The 18,695-nt window shown below is 40.9% G+C and overlaps 2 protein-coding genes across 2 annotated transcripts; both read left to right on the top strand.

The window, feature by feature from the left end:
• Nucleotides 1-336: 336 nt before the first annotated feature.
• Nucleotides 337-10,278, top strand: slc39a13 (solute carrier family 39 member 13). Its single transcript, XM_068730943.1, has 10 exons — nt 337-521; nt 1,440-1,790; nt 3,463-3,570; nt 3,912-4,054; nt 5,991-6,110; nt 7,373-7,462; nt 8,721-8,771; nt 8,957-9,089; nt 9,174-9,273; nt 9,514-10,278. The coding sequence occupies exons 2-10, from the start codon at nt 1,478-1,480 to the stop codon at nt 9,587-9,589; spliced, it is 1,134 nt and encodes a 377-aa protein (XP_068587044.1). The 5' UTR covers nt 337-521; nt 1,440-1,477; the 3' UTR covers nt 9,590-10,278.
• Nucleotides 10,279-12,205: 1,927 nt separating this feature from the next.
• Nucleotides 12,206-18,695, top strand: tmem276b (transmembrane protein 276b). Its single transcript, XM_068730762.1, has 4 exons — nt 12,206-12,924; nt 16,292-16,405; nt 17,512-17,649; nt 17,891-18,695. Exons 1-4 carry the CDS (start codon nt 12,528-12,530, stop codon nt 18,136-18,138), a joined length of 897 nt encoding a protein of 298 aa, XP_068586863.1. The 5' UTR covers nt 12,206-12,527; the 3' UTR covers nt 18,139-18,695.

The raw sequence follows: 18,695 nt of genomic DNA, 5'->3' as shown, positions 1-18,695 counted from the left end.
TAACCCAGTTGTCTTATCCTGCTATTTCCAATTAAACTAGACCGGCCTTATGCTAAAAATCACTATATCCTTTATGACTGTGTGCGTTAATTGTGCCTGAATGTAAACATCGACTACTTTATTGTCAGCTAGTGTGTAAGAATGCATTGGGTTCCTTTTCTCCTGTTTCTTCCCACCATTTCAATGAAATATAACAGAACTCTCCTCCTGGGGGCTTCTCCTGGAGTTCTTGGGGCAAAATGTTACGTTAACGTTACTTCCTGAAATCTTTGGTGGGGCGGGATCCATGTCCCGTCTCTCCTCTCCTGTTTATACTGCCCCCCCCCCCCCCCCCCCATCTCCAGGATCCTGACACGTGGCTGTTTTGGGGAGCCGTGGTGACCGACAGTTACTCCTGCTGCTAGCGGATCCCTGCCCTCCGCAGCTGGGACTCTGGTGAAACTCAGCGGCGCAAGCCTGCCTCCATCAAGCCGGCCTGGATGGCAGGGACACACTGGTGCAAAGCCTGCAGAAACTACAAGGTATTAAAACATTAAATGTCACATTCATGTCGTTATTTGATGTTTTCCGAACCCTGAAGTTATCACTAACTTACTCAAACTGGTGCTAGTGTTGGCAGTTCTAACCGTTTTCGTTTATTTTGCCGTGATTGCGTGTGTGAGCTAAAGTCTGTAGCAGGCTGTGGGACGTTACGAGGCTCTGAATGTTTACCAGCTAACGTTAGCTTGCTAACTTTTACTCACAGAGTTAGCTACCGTTAGTTCAGTGCGTCTTTTGTCAAAAGCACGGCGTTTCAGTGGGACGTTAGTCAGTTTAGCACCGTGGCGCTTTAGTTGTCTGTGTATTTTGTATTTAACGTTAGTTGACGTCAGCGTGTAACGTTACTGTTTGTGAGTTAACTGATCCTTCATCTGTCCTGCATACTGACAGGAAAAGGATGAGCAGCAGATGCTTTCATCGTTCTGTCGCAACACGTACTGCAGGAGATGATTAACAGTAGCAGTGAGGTTAACGCTACTTTAACTTTTCACTGTAGCCTGACTGTAGCTTTTTAAAGGAGCGTTGCCAGATATCCGCAGACAGCTGCCAACAGGAAGCTCGCACTGGACTCTGGTACTTCTGGATTGTTCTTTCCCTGGCGCAACTTCACTTTTAACGCAACTTAAGCTAGCGTCAGCAGCTGGTCATAGCAACAACAATTTACATCTGGTTGTAGTTTTAATTTTTTTTTATTTGGGTCAGCCAAAAATGCAAGCACGCCTATTCCATCCTCTCAATTGTGAGGATGTGCTGCTTTGTCTAACCTGTTAAGAAACTGAATGTCAAAAATTGATGTGAAATAATTGTGAGATTTGACTTCATGCTTATTTAAAATATTCCTACATGTTAGAGACGGTGCAGGACAGGCCTGTTTGTCTGAAAGTGTGCATCTCTTGCAGCATTACTGGTTGCAAGTGCTTTTTGGACCGTGGGACGGATGAAAGGTGGAAGCTGTAGGAAGCCCAGCTGGGCTGTAGCTGCTCTGTTTATCCCAGTTACCCTGCTGATGCTGACCTCCAGGGGGGCATCAGGCAGCCACAAGATGACACAAACGTCTATGGCACATGCAACAGCCTCTGCTGCTGGACCGGGCCCCAGCCTGACCGATTACCTCCCAGCAAACATCTTATACAGCGAACAGTTTCATGTTTGGCTCTTGTCCCTGGCGGGCTCTGTTGCTGTTGGCCTCAGTGGGGTTTTCCCCCTTCTTGTCATTCCCATTGAAGCTGGAGCAGCCCTCAAAACAGAAGGTAAGAGATGGCAACATGTAAACTTCCATGTGAATTACTCACAATACGATACTTTCACAATATTGTCCTTAGAGCAACATTGGTAATACACATAGACAATCCTGTTAATGTATGGCAAGACATTTATCAATGATACATCATGACATCTCTGTAACTTAAGAGAAAAGATGCCCTTTTAAGTGGTTGTATCATTTTTTGAAAAGCAGGAATCAGTCAGTACATGTCAACATGAACACAAATGGTTCCATGTGAAGGTCAAACAGCTATAAAATGACAAAAATACTTCAGTGTTGAAAGCAGAAGAGTTCACAGTTCAAATTTCTGCAGTAAAACAAATATTTCAGCCTCATTAACCTATTAAGTATATACGTAAAATGCCAGCCCTTTAGTGGCTCCGTAATAAATCTCAGCTCTCCACACCCTCTAAAGGGGGGGAAATAGTCCCAGTGAGTTCAACCAGTGGTTCTGCTGGGTCTTAGCCAGCCAGCTGCATCTCCTTTGGCATTTGAACTTCCTAGAGAAATACTTAAGGCATGAGCTCCATTGCATATTTTTCTGCATAAACATGCCTTAAAGTACGGATGAGGCTGAAGGCTGAAGGATTTAAATTTACAGGAAACTTTTACTTCGTTTTTTTTGTTCAGAAGCAAGAGCTGCGTGTTGTACTGAATGGGAACAATGTCAGAAAGGTCACCCAGTTCCACACCAGATAAAGATTGAATATAAATATACAGTGGAAAACAAATAATTTAAAAAAAAGCAGGTTGCTGTGTAATTAAAGTCATTTAGATATGTTGTCTGTCAGGTAATCGTAAGTGAACCCGCAAAGTGCGTCTCAATCCCCCTGTTTTCATGTGAGTTTTCAATTTGCGCATGAGAGAAACTGAGCGGAAACACTTCAATAACCAGACCAGGCAGGTCAGCCTGAGGCCTGCAGCCTCTTGATCAGCCCCACCCACAGGAACGTGGCATTCCAGATGTATTTTAGGCCGTGGGGTTTTCAAGTGCAGTCCTGACCGGAGGTTAGTCGTCACTGAGGAAACTCCTAAAGCAGGAAAAAAAGTTCTGTGGAGCACATGCTCTCTGTGTATGTTAGTAGCCTGAGCCAGAGACACATTTTTGTGGATTTGTGTTCATCATGTTTAACTTGTTAAAAAACAATAAATGAATCAGTTGAAACGGTGCCATTTTATATTAAAAAAATCAAAGAGGAAGTAACCTTGGTGCTAAAAAAAAAAGAAAGAAACTATGTCACAAACTGTCTTAAAGTCAGTGACAAAAAAGTGAATCACACACGAGATAAAATAGAAATATGTTAAGGTAGATCAGTAATAAATACAGAATAAGGACGAGTTCAGTGTGTGATGGGACGGGTGCAAACAAAGCACAGAACCGTAACCAAACCAGATGGTGGAGTGGAGGCCTGGGAGGAAGCGAAGATAAATAGGCGAAGGCCAAATTTACTCGGGTGTAGGCAGCTTCCTCATGTCCTTTCCCACTCTGCCCGTTGGCTCCTCAGCCAGGAAGCCAAACAAACCACACAAGCAGCACAAGCAACAGGCAGACGGAGGGGCGTCACAATCACACAAAATCAATCTGCAGTTGTTAATTAAACACAGTATTCAGTAATTGCTACCCTTTTTCTCTCCTCTCCTCCCCCGTGTTTTCTCAGCTGGTGGCCACAGGCTGAAGCAGCTCCTGAGCTTTGCTATCGGTGGTCTTCTTGGTGATGTATTCCTTCACCTCCTTCCTGAGGCATGGGAGCTCTCTCGCTCTTCAGGTGGGTCTCCTTTCCACCAATACCATCGCCATCTTTCATTTTAATTATTTTTAATTTGATGTAGAATGCTTAAGACCTTTTCACAAACAACACAAACTGGTGTAATGTCAGTAAACCTTATTTGAGAGCAGTAATTCCTCATATATCCTTTCATTTTAAAATATATTAATCATGCATTACATTTCTTTCAAATGCAAATATGTCATTACATTTATTATGTATATTTAATATAACTCTTGGTTTAAGTTGTTGACTGTAGCACTCACCCATGTTGTAGCTCGGTTTTCACTCACTACATCTGCTCATTCAGTCTTGTTTGAATCTCTCTGCTTCCATCCTAGCTGGTAAACACAACCACTACATGACCCAGGGCTTGTGGGTAATCGTTGGCCTGTTGGCCTTCCTCGTCCTGGAGAAGATGTTCCCAGACCAAAACAGCCACGAGGATCCCTCGTCAAATTCAGACATGAATTCTAACTCTGCTGTAAGTGTTGTAGCTGAAATGTCTTTAGAAGAAATGTTAATACCAGCCTTCACATATTTTCGTTTGGTCTCTTAGTGCTTGGTCTGCATATTTCTAACAGTGTTTTGGTGACTGTAGCATCAGATGACCTACTGTCCAACCAGCCTATCAAAGATCTCCTTGGACAGGGATGAATTTAAAAGGAATAGTTTGACATTTTCTTGCGAGAGTTTGATGAGAAAATCAATACTACTGTCACATCTTGTTGTTGCCGTGAGGATGCCAGGCAGCTGGAGACTCCAGGATGTCACTGCGCCCGGACATAATAATCCAGCACATAAAACCACAAGCAGTTTTTTATTTTTTTCAGATTAAACAAACGAGAGATTATCATTGTAATTACTGAGATTTAGATTTTGTTAAGCATGGACAGAGCCAGGCTAGCTGTTTCCCCCCGTTTCAAGTCTTTGTGCTAAGCTAACCAGGCAGACATAGAGAGTGGAATCGATCTCTTTTATCTAAATCTTGGCAAGAAAGCAAATATGCACGTTTCCCAAAATGTCAAGCTATTCCTTTAACATCTTCTTAGTATGAATAATTATGAAATGGATCTTTATCAATGAGCACACTAATCTTTTATATTATATATACATATGTTTATATTTATTATTTAATTAGTGTGTTAATTTGTGTTAAAATTAGATGCTTGTCTTGATGAGCATCTAAGTTGTAGTTTATTGTTTGGAAATTAATTGAAAATAGTGACTCTGCAAGATTGATGATTAACTTTTTAACGCATGACTCCTTTGTTGACGATGAATGGCTGGTTGCAGTCTGTTTGTAAAGGCGGTCTCATCCTCTCTTTGTATTTCCAGTGATGGGTCGGGGGGGGGGGGGGGGGGGGGATTGGGATTGGAATCCACGGCTCAGCTCCTCCACTAGAGTCTATTTATAGTGCCGGGGTGAAGCAGCTGCTTTAGTCATTTCAGTGTCCACCGGAGAGCACTCAGCTTGTGGACAGAGGCAACAATAGAGTGTGGCAGTGTGATAGAGACAGAGGTGATACCTATTTTTCCTTTTACAACACTGGGTTTAGGCAAATCTTACCAAAATGTGCAAGGACGGTCACAAGCTGCACTTCTTTTTACTCCACTTGGGTCATTGTTTTTGATGGATGCATCATATGTGTGGAGAGTGGCAATGTTTATTGTAAGAGATTCTATCACTTTCGCATTTTTTTAGTTCATTTTAAATTAGGTGTGTTGCAGTGGTAATTTAGCTCCAATCTCAGCCCTCCCAAAAAAAAATCACCAGGCTTCATTACTTCCTCATGCTTCAATCATAGACATGGAGAAAACATTTCCTTGCCGCGACTAGAAGACAGCAGGCTATTTCCCTCTCACTTAATTTGGCTATCAGTCTAAATGGCAACATAAGTGGTTTCTGAATGAGGGAACAAGGAAGTTGGCTGTTCTCGGAAAACGGAGGCAATAGCCTGAAATGTCTCTTCTCTTATATTCAAATTTAGAAACATGTTGAGCAGTGTTGGAATTAAAAGGTCATCTGTAATGTCTGCAAAAATGAAGCAAAAGTACAAATGAGTTCTTATTCCTGCATATGTAGGAAGTTAGAGAAATAATTCAACATAACAGCTGTTCTGCTGGCAGGAGGTGAAAGCCATTGACACACAGTGGGAGCAGCAATAAAATGCATGTAAATTGCACTGTTGAATCCAGGCGACCATTAACTTACTGTTTTTGGTAAGACTGGTGTGGTTTCCTTGACGAAGACGAGCCCTTCCAATGGCATTGTACTGATGGTGGACAGTGATGGGTAATAGAAACAGAAAAACTTATTAAAAAAACTATTAAAATGTCTTTAAAAATAGAGGTTGGGGTTATGGTTCACGTGGGGACATGTTTATTTTTCCTTGATTTTCTTCTCTTTTTCTCCACAGTCTCAGTCTATTTCAGCTTTCAGTGGAAAGGCATCGGCATCACTCAGAAATGGGCACCATGCTGAGTCATGGAAATCCTCCAAGCAGCAGAGTCTGCAGGAAAGATCAGAGAAAATCAAGGTAATTCTGACAACCAAGACTTTTCCCAGTTAACAAGACAGACACTTTTTTTTTTTCTTTTTCTTTTTTTTTTAAAAGAGACACCACTGGGGGTAAAAGCTTGACATGGGTTGGTTATGCAAGAGATGTATTCTTTGCTTCTTCAAGCCTCCAAACTGATTCATGTAGTTTAGTTCATAACCAGCAACTTAGTTTGCTCAATTAAACCAAAATCAGAAAGATAAACTGGCTATTGTAAATGTTACAGTTCATCCCTCTTTTAAGACAGGTTTGAATACAGCATGACGGTGCCTTCTTTACTGAGGGTCTTGACCTTTAAACTGTGACCCCTGTATGTTCTCCGCCATGTCTATCACAGTGTCAGCAAATCCTCTGCACTGCCTTATACATGGCATATTTGCACGTTTTTTTTATCTATACTATTTTATCTTGAATTTTATTTACATTTTTTCCAGTCCATATTTTTCCCATAAGTAATTTAAGCACGCCACATTGCATCGCACCACATACATTACTTGTGTATGTGCAAATTAACCTTTGAATCCTTTACACTGAATTTCACTTGGTAAACATTCGCCCCACTTTATTTAAAATAAACAAAAAACAGCTTCCAGCGGAAAAGAGGGTGGGTTATTAGTGACATCACACATTTAATTCTGATGAGCAATCCCTCACCTTTTAGTGTGACTTTGGATGTGTTTATCTCCAATCTTAAAGCTCAGAGACGGCGGCGAACTTCCACTCAAGTAGCACATCTCAGTGATGTTTTTTTACCAATACATAATAAATCACCTCAATGGCCAATCAGGAAAGTGGGACTGATTTAAAAAAAGAAAAGAAACATATTATAAAGAAATGTTCTGGAAAGTCTTTCCACCCATCCATTTCTTTTACTTCTCCTCGTCAGGGTTGCGAAGGTTTGCTGCCTCTCCCAGCACACATTGGTTGAGAGGCAGCGTACATCCTCCACAATTCAACAGTTTATTACAACAACAATAAAATTGCCCCAGAAATCTGTGGCACATCACCAGCAGCTGCTTTTTGTTTCCTGAGAGGACCGGATAATTTACTGCCTCACTTTAAAGGGGTCAGACTACAAAGCAGGGAGTAATTTTAGCTGACACCAAAAACAACCAGGATTCTGTTACGAAAGAGAATGTTGTGACTGATATATGATCAGATTCCTCTTGACCGTACTTGTTGTAGTTTCAACTAATCAAAGGTAACATGAGTAACAGTGGCATCGTGTTTGTGTGTCACAGACGAGTGGATACCTAAACCTACTGGCCAACTGCATCGACAACTTCACCCATGGACTGGCTGTAGCAGGAAGTTTCCTGGTTAGCAAAAAAGTAAGAACTCACAACCTAAAAATCAGTCCTCTTAGAATGCTTGTATTTCTCATTCAAATGTGTTTCACACAGAAAAAAGACATTTGTTGTCATCAGTAAATGAGAGCACCCACATTGATGTGCTTTATGTCGCTCATATGCTTTGTCTTTAGTAAAGATACAGTCTAGAATTTGAGTTTTGGAGGCTTGTAATAATGAGGACACACAATATAACACCTTCCTTGTGAGTACAGTGTTTGGCAGCATATGCAGGCTTGATGGCAGAGCAGCAGACCTGTTGTATCAGCAGCCCCACAGTCTTAAAAGTGGACATTCATTACAACATTGATTAAAACAAACTTTTTTTCAGTTTGCTGCTTATTCTTGCTGCATCCTCTGACAGGCTTGTTCAAAAAGGTGCACTTTAAAGTGCAGTAATATGTATTTGCGTTGCTTCAGTAGGTTCGTGTATATTTGTAGCTGTGGGAAGGAGAGCGTCCAGCTGGAGAGACATAAGGCTAGCAGCATGAACTATGGATCAGTGTGCCAGAGAGGAAGTTCTCAAACATACACATACAAGACATCTCACCGGTGTTTTCTGTTTACTCCCTTGCACATTTATCACAGTATTTGCCATGATGAAATACTGTATGAAAATGATCTGTATCAATGCAGCGTTAGTTAAATACGAAGATTCATTGTAAAATACTACAAATACTTGTACACATTTCTTACTTACTATAAATAAGTCTTTGACTATTATCTCCTGAACATCTTTAACCTTTTAAAATTCAATTTGAAAAAAAAGATGATACAGAAAAAAAGTCAATAAGCTATGTTATAATGCCAAATGGATTTTATTTCGGCTATTTTTTCTACTCGTCTAACTGCAACTGGTTTGAGCTTTGAGTCCACTAGTAGATATCTATATATCTATATATATATATATATGTAGATATCCAATAGCCTCTCATCTACTTGTTATGTGTGTATAAGTACCTTCTGTACACACTTGATAGGTCTCTTCATGAAGGATTATAAACACTTTTAAAGACTTTAAGCTGTCACAGCTTCACAGCTCTTTAGGCTGCTCAGTTTGTACTTTGTCTTTTACATTTTCCCTCTTTGCACTATGCACTGCAAGCTTAACATATAGAGCTTATCACTTCACTCAGGTGCTGTCGAGGATGAATTTGTCATACATTTTTCCCTCTGTTACTACAGAGCACATTTCTTTACCCAGTAAGACAAAGCAGTGTAAATGAAACTTCTCTTGCAGGTCGGGTTCCTCACCACCTTTGCTATCCTGCTCCATGAAATCCCCCACGAGGTGAGATACAGAGTCCTGAGTAAAATTGTATATATGATTTCTAAATATGAAGATTTGAGGTTCACTTGACGGTGTCATGTTTACATAGCAGAAAGTACATAGAAAGAATCAGACTGCTAGAGTGCTTTGTAAACACGCTAAATGTTTATTCATTCCTCTGCTGTGGGAAATGTTTCCGTCTGCAGGTGGGAGACTTTGCCATTCTGCTGAGGGCCGGGTTTGACCGGTGGAGTGCCGCCCGCATGCAGCTGTCCACGGCGCTGGTCGGTGTCTTGGGAGCTTGCTTCGCTCTGTGCGCCCAGTCACCAAAAGGCACAGGTACGATTCTCAGTATACTCTACATACAATCAAACCATTTTACAATTGCCAGAATGATACACAAGTCTTTCCTACCGTTTCTAGAAAATGCCACTGCCTGGATATTGCCTTTCACCTCCGGAGGCTTCCTCTACATAGCCTTGGTGAATGTGGTGCCTGACCTGCTAGAGGAGTCCAGTTTAAGGTATGCACCTTTTGTGCGTGTTGACAGAACGAACACAATGGGGAGCCACTTATTAAAACGTGGCTCCGTAGTGCTACTAGTGGCCAACAACTCCACAGGGTACCGTTTTAAACCTGTTCTGTATTGTTGGAGTTGAGACAATGGTGACGAGTAAGAATAATGTCTACAAACTGAACTTTTTAACTGTATGTCCTTGATTCTGTCTGAATCTGTGCCCTTTGTTGTTGTTTTTTTTACCAGACAGTCTCTACTGCAGATCCTGCTCATTTTCTGTGGCGTGGCTGTCATGGCTGTGCTCTCCGCCATTGTTAATTGAACATGGAGAAAACCCCTCTCTCGCCTTAACCAAACACTAAAACTCTACATTCTCTACCAAACCCCTTTTTAATCCGGTACCTCTCATTCCTGGAAACTTTTCATCATGTTACACTAAAACAGATTCCTGACGGAAGAACGTCTCTTTATGGATGGAAGACCTTCTTGATCTGCTGACAAGACACTTGTGCAGACACTTTAAAAATGTGCCAAACTAAAACATCCCTGGAATTAAGAGGGTTTGTATTGATCTCTGTTACCAAATTGTCTTATATCGTTGATCAGACAATCATGTTGTTTTTGCACATACATTTACACAGGTACACCTGATGTACCAGCTCAACAGAGCAGGTATTATTTAACTGTACAAGGGCGTCCTTCTTAAAAATGTATTCAACACTAAATTGTTTAAACATTGTATATATTGATATTTTTCTGATGTAGCTGCTGTATATTTATTGAAAATTAGACAAGCAACCTATAGTTCAATTAGACGTGCACCACCGCCATGCAATCGTTTTGTCTTGTTAAGATATAAGTGCCAAGAAGTCACGATGGTCTGTTACACCAGTGTCAGGTCTACACCAAAGTACTGTTTCTTTCTGCTTTGTATCTTCTTCACACAGTCCAGTCCGCACCTTTTGATCTCTGCTTGAAAAAATAATTGTAATAAAGTTGAAATTAATTGATGAAAAAGATTTGTACCGTTTGTTATTTATCAGCTTTAATTTATACTGTTGCCAAGAATTCAGTGAGACTAGGGACCGGTAACTATTAGAAACGTCACCATGCAGGATTTTTCATAGCGTTAAGTTTCCACCCCTGGAAAAAAAACCTGTAAATTTCATACATTCATGTAAAAAAACTACTGCTGTTTATGAACTTTACAACAAAAAGACCACACATACTAGCAGACAATTAGTATGAACAACTGTAACACGGGTGTGATAATGATCCCAGTGGGATGAGGATATCCTGATATAGATTGGTGGAGCTGTGTGAAGGTGCTGAGGCAGCCCAGTGCGTTGTGACCTCGCTGCACTAAAACCTGTCCACCATGAGCATATTTTTACTGCAGAGATTCTATGCCTAAAATGTCATATGGGAGTCGGGGGAGGGGGGGCTATTGATTGTGTGTTCACACTTGTCCAATTTCAACACAGTCTGTTTGGCAAGCTTCTGTTGCCATAACGACTCCGCCGCGGGTTGCCTTCCTTAGTCATCAGCCTGTGAGCGGCCTATTGTCTGTGGGAGCCTTCCTCAGTCACAGCACAGAAGGACAACTAACAACCACTATGTACACTCTAGTGCAAACACATGAGTGACAAATATTTCATTGATTCTCAGCTGTGTTCCATTAACTTCATTGTTACGGTCTGAATCAGACTATCTGAGCTTGTTGATGACAAATATAACCATCTGCTCAGTTGTTTTGAGGTTCTGCTCACAAAATCATTTTCCGTCAGCCTTTTGATTTAATGCCTGTGCTGAGGTCAACATGTCATTCACCAAAACTGAAAGTCTCCAACACAACCCAGACTTCATGAGCTATACACACGTGAAAACAATTATATCCGTGTTCTACACTGTAATGTTGTCCTATGCTATCAAATGGTCTATCATTTACAGTGGCTCAGTTAAGTGCAAGATCTGATTTGAGTATGTGTAAGAGTTATGCTCAGTGTAGACCTTTAATTAAATAGTTATTAAGTACAGTATTATAGGCAATAAAAGAAGAAAAATAATTACTGTTTAATTATGTATTTAATGATCCTTTCTAGGAAAACAATCTATATCCAGTAAGTTATCTCAGACCGCCTTACTGGATCTTGTTTTGGTTGATTATAGGCCTTTGAATGCTCGGCTTCACACTGCAATGAACTGCAACAGGATCTCAAACTGGATCACTAAATATCTTCAGCCAACTTTAAAGATTTAATTGACTCCAATACTGACTAGACCTGCAAAAGATCTGCGCGAGCGCAGCTCTTAAAGTTATCGAGGCCTTTACTCCTCACTGTTGTATTTATTGCTGGTTTGATGTCCTTCTTTTATGTTTGCCATCTCTTTTAGCGATAGTCTTGTTTGTTTGTCTCAATGTTTGTTTTGTGCCCATGTACACAAGATCCTCATGCAAAAAGAGTGCATTGCTCTCATTGGACCAACCAGTATTCATAAAAGGTAGCTTGAATTACCAATTTGTAGCGGTGAGAACCACAGAGGTCACTCTGCTTAAGTAAGTCTATATGCTGACCTGTCTCTTAGAAGGATAAAGTATCCCTTTGCATGATAATGTATTCATTTTTTTAAATGATATTTCATTTTTAAACATGAAACATATCTAAGGCAGGTCATCTGAACTGGCACTAATCTCATATCCATTAGGTTAATTGGCTGAGTCATACATATGCAATAAAATAAACACTAGAGTCACCAATTATATTGCAACTAATGATTTAAAGAAACAACTGCTGTTCTTATAGGCAGAAAAATAAAGGATTACACAGCACCTGTGTTTTACATGTTTACCCCCAAAAAATAAATAAATCCAACCATTCAAGCATCACAAATGACCACTCCCCCGTAGCAGAGCAGCACTTTTCCTGTCCACCCCATCCCGAGACAACCTGGAGGAGAGAGAGCGCAACTACATCACTGCCCCTGCCTCCTCCTCACAGCGTTGGTCGCCATCCATCCCCTCTCCTCTCCTCCTGTACCATAACAGATGGTGGGAACAACATTGCATCCACCGGGTACCACAACAATAGACCGCAGCATCCAGTCCAGACAACGCTGGCCTTGCACCATTATGCTCCTAGTGCAGGACTGCGTGAGGCTGTGAGTGCCGTCGTGATTCATTTCACGCGGTACCACCACCACCACCACGGCCACGGAGGAACCTTCCTGCGACTGTTTGGGCTCTCCATCGAGCGGGGAAGATGGCCGCTATGAAAATATTAACAGGCACAGGGCTCTTCTTGGCTTTCTGTGCGCTCGGGCTGCTCGCCATGGCGATCTGCACCGATTATTGGTACGAGACCGACGCGAGGAGACATCGGGAGAGGTGTAAAAACTATGCCAACAAGCGAAACGACCCCGGCTACATCTACATTTCAAACCACAACCTCCCGCTCCAGATGCCTCCTAAGAGCCTGGAGAGGAAAGGTAACGGCCCAGATGCTGGAGCTCTCATCCGGGGGAAGCGGCACTTCCTGGCCGCTGCGTCTCCCATGGAGTCTCATTGCAGTCGGCAGTTTAACTCCACCATCTCCGGGCTTTGGAGGAAGTGTCACCGGGAGGGATTCGACATGGAGACCGAGGACCTTATTTACAAAGGTAAACACGAGCAGTCTGGCTTTTCTTATGTGCACCAGGCCGTGATGCTGAGCGATGAGCTCACACCTAGCCCGACACAAACAGGATGGCACAGAGGCCCACACTCTCCTCACACAGTAGCGGGTCTCTGCGATTTAAATTTGTTATGAAACTAGATTAGGATGGTTTTTTTGGAGCTTATGTCTCTTTTCTTTATTCGCGAATTTCGCTGTCCATGGTGCTGAGAGAACCCCCTTTAGCTGAGTCTCTCTCTCCCAGATAATGGCTGCACCTCTATTTTCTGAACCCGTTTTGCATATAAGAGACACAGCATCCCATGAAGGTTGCTGTCATACAAATGTGATTTCTTACTGCAAAGGAAGCTGAATCATTGTTACATTTGGTTTGAATTTTAGATCACAGCGAAGACAACATAATGCCCAGTCTTCCTCATTGAGCAACAATGAGAAGCCATATTTCAGGCCTCACTCATTTATGCAACTCCTGATCCAGACCAAGATCTTAAAACTGAGCAGATACACAAAGACACACACTGTGTAGAAAACATGGGTGTCCATCAGAAGTTGTTGCAAAGTAGACATCAGTAAAAACAGCCCAGGGATGTGTTTCTCTCTTCCAAGCATTGTCTCTACTACATCATGTTTTATGTATCATCATAGTTGTCTGAGCCAGCACCATTATCTACCTAAAGATCATGAATAGGGGCATTTTTGTTAAGTTTAACCATTTAAATATTATGTAAAATTAAAAACACTTTTTATATAATCAATAACTCAGGGACTTTGGAATAACATAATCTACAGTATACAGTTAATGTGTATAAAATCTATTAATATCCACACATACAATGAACATAATGACAACCCAGGTATATTTGTGTTTAATTGACTGAACCTGTCAGTCCTGGGGTAGACGTGGTATGAACATGTTAATCCAATACCTCTGTAACACGAAGCTTGTTGTCTAACCGTTGACATTGTCTCAGAAAGGTCTTTATTTAGTTGTGTTTTAAATTAATTGTACATGTGTTCATGCAATTATGGCCAGAAATACTACAAGTAACCTAATGTAAGTGAAAACATGATATTAATCAGTTTACTAAATATTATCTAATTCTTAAGACCATAAATGTTCCTTTTTGATAATCATGTTTAGGCCCAATATAGGTGTTGATATATTGAGCAATTTGAAGTCATATTAATACTGTTTTCACAGATGATTTATAATGGCATAGACTAATAAATGATACATTTACATATCATATGAGCCGGTCCATATGTCAAAGCGATGACATTTAAAACAAACATGAATGCCTCTAATGGAACCACAGTCATCCATTTGAAAGCATGACGACCAAGTTTTAACACACAAAAAGGATGCGATGTCAGCAGCGATGTTTGTGGGACTATCATACTTTAAATTATGTCAGTGCACTTATGAGCGAACAATGAATGCACAAACGTCAAGTGATGCAATTTGCAAAACTAGGTTCAGAAATTGTGTTCTCATGAACTTTAATATTGCACAGGTATGGAGGTTTGTCTAGTCATGATTACAGTCTTGATGATCACAGAGTTATGGCAGCAGTGATGACAGGAAAATGGACTCTGCTGATGTCGACGCATACTGTAAATGCACTGATGAAGTGTTAAATTAACACCACATGCTCCAGATCTATACAACACACTGAGTGAGTGTTGATCTTTGTGTGGCATTTTATTAGGCCTTTCACACCCACACAGGTGTTTTCACTTATTTTAGCAGATTGGACCGCAGAGTAAAGGTGATGTGATGGGAATTGAATTAAGTCACCAAGCTCGATGTACCAGTAAGAATCCTGCATCAATAGGAACAACAAAGCTAACAGGAGAGTCAGGGAGATGTCAATCAAGCGCAGTCTGTAGATTCCCACACTACCCTGAGAAGATGTCTAACTAGGCAAAATAGCTAAAATCACCTGCGTGGATCTACCACAGGTGTACACAGCATTATAACATGTGCCCGGTAGCCACCATTGGGTCTGTTATTGTCATTTATTTTGAATTGTGAAAGATGAGTCTTAACTGAGGTAGATTTTGTAACTTCTTAACATGAGATATGCAGTATTGAAACCACATTCAAAGCAGTTGGGTATGTTTTATAGATGATGATGTCATGTCATCAGTAAATGTGTTATGCATACAGTAGTTTCCATTTCAAAACGTCCGTTTCAAGCTTAAGACGTACAACAAAGTATCAGAAATGCCTTAAGTAGGCAGCAGGCTGCACTTTACTATCACATGTTGACTTTTCTATATGAAGCACATCAATTTGTCTAAAAAACATTGAAATATTTGGCCTAAAATGCTGCCCTGATAATATAAACTGCTTTCCTAAATAGTAGCCTTGGGTTTCCTGAACAAAGAACATTCAGATCAAAGTCTGGAAGATCATAACTCCAACTATCAAAAGGAAAGTCTAAAAATCAAAGATGAATAAAGTGTGATCAAAGTTATGGGAATTTTAGATTGTATTATCAAGCCATAGACCCTTTTAACAGCAGGTATGTTGACTTACCAAAGCAGGAAAAGCACAGGTGGAATTAATAAAACTGATGACTGCTGCATTGCATTCATGTGGGTTTCAGGGCTCTGGTATTGTGCATGCTCAGTCACGGATGTGCTTTGCTGGGACACTTAATGAAATGGAGCCATCGTTAATATGATTATTTACACCTCTGCTTTTCCTGCTTTGACAAGCCAAAACGTCTGCTGTGAAAAGGGTCTATTGAGCTCCCAATACAAAAAGAAAGATGTCTGCCATGGTTCTAACTTGAAAGATATGCAAAGTACTTTAGAAATATCACAGTCCCTCTCTAAAATGTGAAACTAAAGTGACGATTTGCTGGGAAATTGAAATATAAAGCTGTTGTGTCGCTTGACATATGGAGTAGGAGCTGGACTACAAAAGTCTTTAAATTTTGAATGTATCAGACTCTGAATGTCTATTTTGAATGCAGTTTACTGCACTGACTATCAAGTCATTATGAAGAGATTCACTTTGAATGAGAACAATTAAGCTTCTTTATGGGGCCTTCGGTAGAATAATCCATATTGCACATTGTTTCCTAATCCTCCCTTAATAACAATGTAGGAGTGGTTGGGAACATGAGGTTAATAAGGCCAGCTCAGTAAATTAAAACTCAGTGAGGGTGTAAAATAAATATGAAGCTTTTCCACCATGTGTTAATAATATTTCATAATCCCACATGTTGGGCAAAGGTTCAGAATGAGATTTTTACTTAATTTTCTTTTTTGTCACTTCGCTCTAATTGTATGTAAGTTGTGCTCGAGTTGTTATTGTCTCCATCATTTTCTTTTTCTGCCAGGAATAATTCAAAGATGTACCGCAGTCAAGTATCACTACTCTTCGTCCATCCTACCACGAAATTTACCCATCAACATCACAAAGACCATACGACAGGATGAGTGGCATGCACTCCGTAAGTATCAACCTGTTAGTCTGTCTTTATGGAGTTGGTTGGACTAGTCACTCATTAATAATAATAATACATTTTTACCTGTTCTTTGCAGTGTTTGTGTGTGTTTCTGCTTCATGGTTCTACTGTATTCAATTAACAGACTAATTTAGTAATACATTAAAAAGAAAAAACAGTAAAGGTTGAGAAAATCCACGACTGATCCTCTTGATATAGGTAATTTAAACATGTTATCCTCTAGACAGGCTTCACCTTCAGGGGTTTGGTTGACTCGTTCTCTAAGGAAATTTGTTCCTCAAGGCACGATGTTGGGCTCTTATTTTCATTGGACGTCCAACTCCTTGATCACATTATTCGCAATTATAGCCTACCACAAGCATTTTGAGATATTTTGGAATTTTTAAGATTGAATTAAAACAGTTTTTGTCTCAAAGACATTTCAAAGACATTTATGAAATAAAGTCTTTTTTTTAACAGCCAAACTAATAAAATTAATGAGTTAAATGTTCTCCTATTGCTGTCATCCTCGCTCCTGAATACACCACTGACCTCATAAGCCCTTCTCTCCCACGTCTAGACTCATGACCAGAGGTTATCAGGTCACTATTAGGAAGCCATTAGCTTTCGAGTGGCTTATCTGAGGACATTAGGTCTGACAGATCAATATATTCTTGAACATATCCCCTTAAAACATGTGGATAGGCTTTTATTTCTACTTTAAATCCTTGTTCAGAGAGAGAGAGAGAGAGAGAGAGAGTGAAGGAGTTGTTTGACCTTGGATTGCATCAGTATTGTTTTCAGTTTTGAAACACTTTCGTCAGTTTTGTTTTCAGTATTGTTGTGAATCTGCTTTGATATGTTCCGTTATAAACGTGCTACACCAAAGCATTATTTAAGGTATCTTTCTTATATAAAATAATAGTAGTGCCTATTAACAACACATTTCAATGTGGTTTATTGATAGAGTGATACAGACTTCACCATCCGCTCTGTAGTTGGAGAGCAACAGATTCACCACAACGCAAAATTAGTAATTACCAGTTTACAAAATAACAGCTTTTAGTTTCACTGTTGAGTTTTAGTGGTGACGTTTTCACCTCTTCCTGCAGATCTAAGAAGAATGACGGCTGGCTTTGTGGGCATGGCCGTGTCCATCATTCTCTTTGGCTGGATCATTGGAGTGCTGGGATGCTGCCAGCAGCATGACCTCATGCAATATGTAGCTGGGCTACTCTTTCTCATGGGAGGTACTGTGAGAGCACATATGCCCACGTTCACACACAAACATGCAGCCAAAATCCAATTTCATTCAATTTCTGTATTTATTTGGTGACAGCTGATAGCATCTTTGGGTTATCATGAGAGAGTAGATCAATATCCGGCAGTAACATGATTCCTGTCCTGCAGTAAGATGCACGGTACATGTAGGAATTCAATCATCAAGCTGGAACCATTTTAAATCACTGCTTGTCTCCTCTGCTCACACAGGAACATGCTGCATCATCTCCTTGTGCACATGTGTGGCAGGAATCAACTTTGAGTTGTCCCGCTACCCCCGCTACATGTACGGCCTCCCCGAGGACATTAGCCATGGCTATGGCTGGTCCATGTTCTGTGCCTGGGGGGGCCTCGGTCTCACGCTGTTGGCTGGCTTCCTCTGCACATTGGCCCCCTCCCTGAGCACGCCCACTCGCACAACGACCCACAAGCCGAGGCAGGAGAATGGAACCGTGTGACAGAGGCGTTGTGAAGCGAATGACCCACCGAACGCACAAACCGCACCCTTCCAACCTTGATGTTTAACTCTGAAACAGTTTTTTGTCTGATCACCATCTCACACCACCCTCGACATCGCCATCTCCCCACAGTGTTCAGTGTGCCTGAGTTGTGACAGAAGGAGCAAAGTGATGACAAACTTCACACACCCAATCTCGAAAAAATCCCAGAGGGACCTCCAGGAACACCAAGACTAACACCTACAGTAACGTATGTCTGGGGCATCGCTCTCTTAGCACAAATAAGACATTTTTTTGGTTCAGATGTTTGACATGTTGACTTTATAGCGATCTAAAGGTGACTGTTTTCTCTGAAGAGAATTTGTCTTAAAATGGTGCTCTCTTAAATGCATAAAGCTACACACACACTCCCACGCAACACATACACACACACACACACCAGAACATGCTTTTCCACACATACTCCGGATGAATCACGGGAAAAATCCGTCAAAAGAAAAAAGAAAAAAAAAAACACACAAACATCAGGCCAGAGCATCTTGTCAGCATTCCTCTTT

Source organism: Cebidichthys violaceus, unplaced genomic scaffold, assembly GCF_023349555.1.
Source record: "Cebidichthys violaceus isolate CVI_PGR_0920_01 unplaced genomic scaffold, fCebVio1.0.p SCAF_5, whole genome shotgun sequence".
Classification (NCBI taxonomy): Eukaryota; Metazoa; Chordata; class Actinopteri; order Perciformes; family Stichaeidae; genus Cebidichthys; species Cebidichthys violaceus.
Note: the sequence above shows the minus strand (reverse complement) of the source record. Positions and strands in the feature narration are given on the sequence as shown.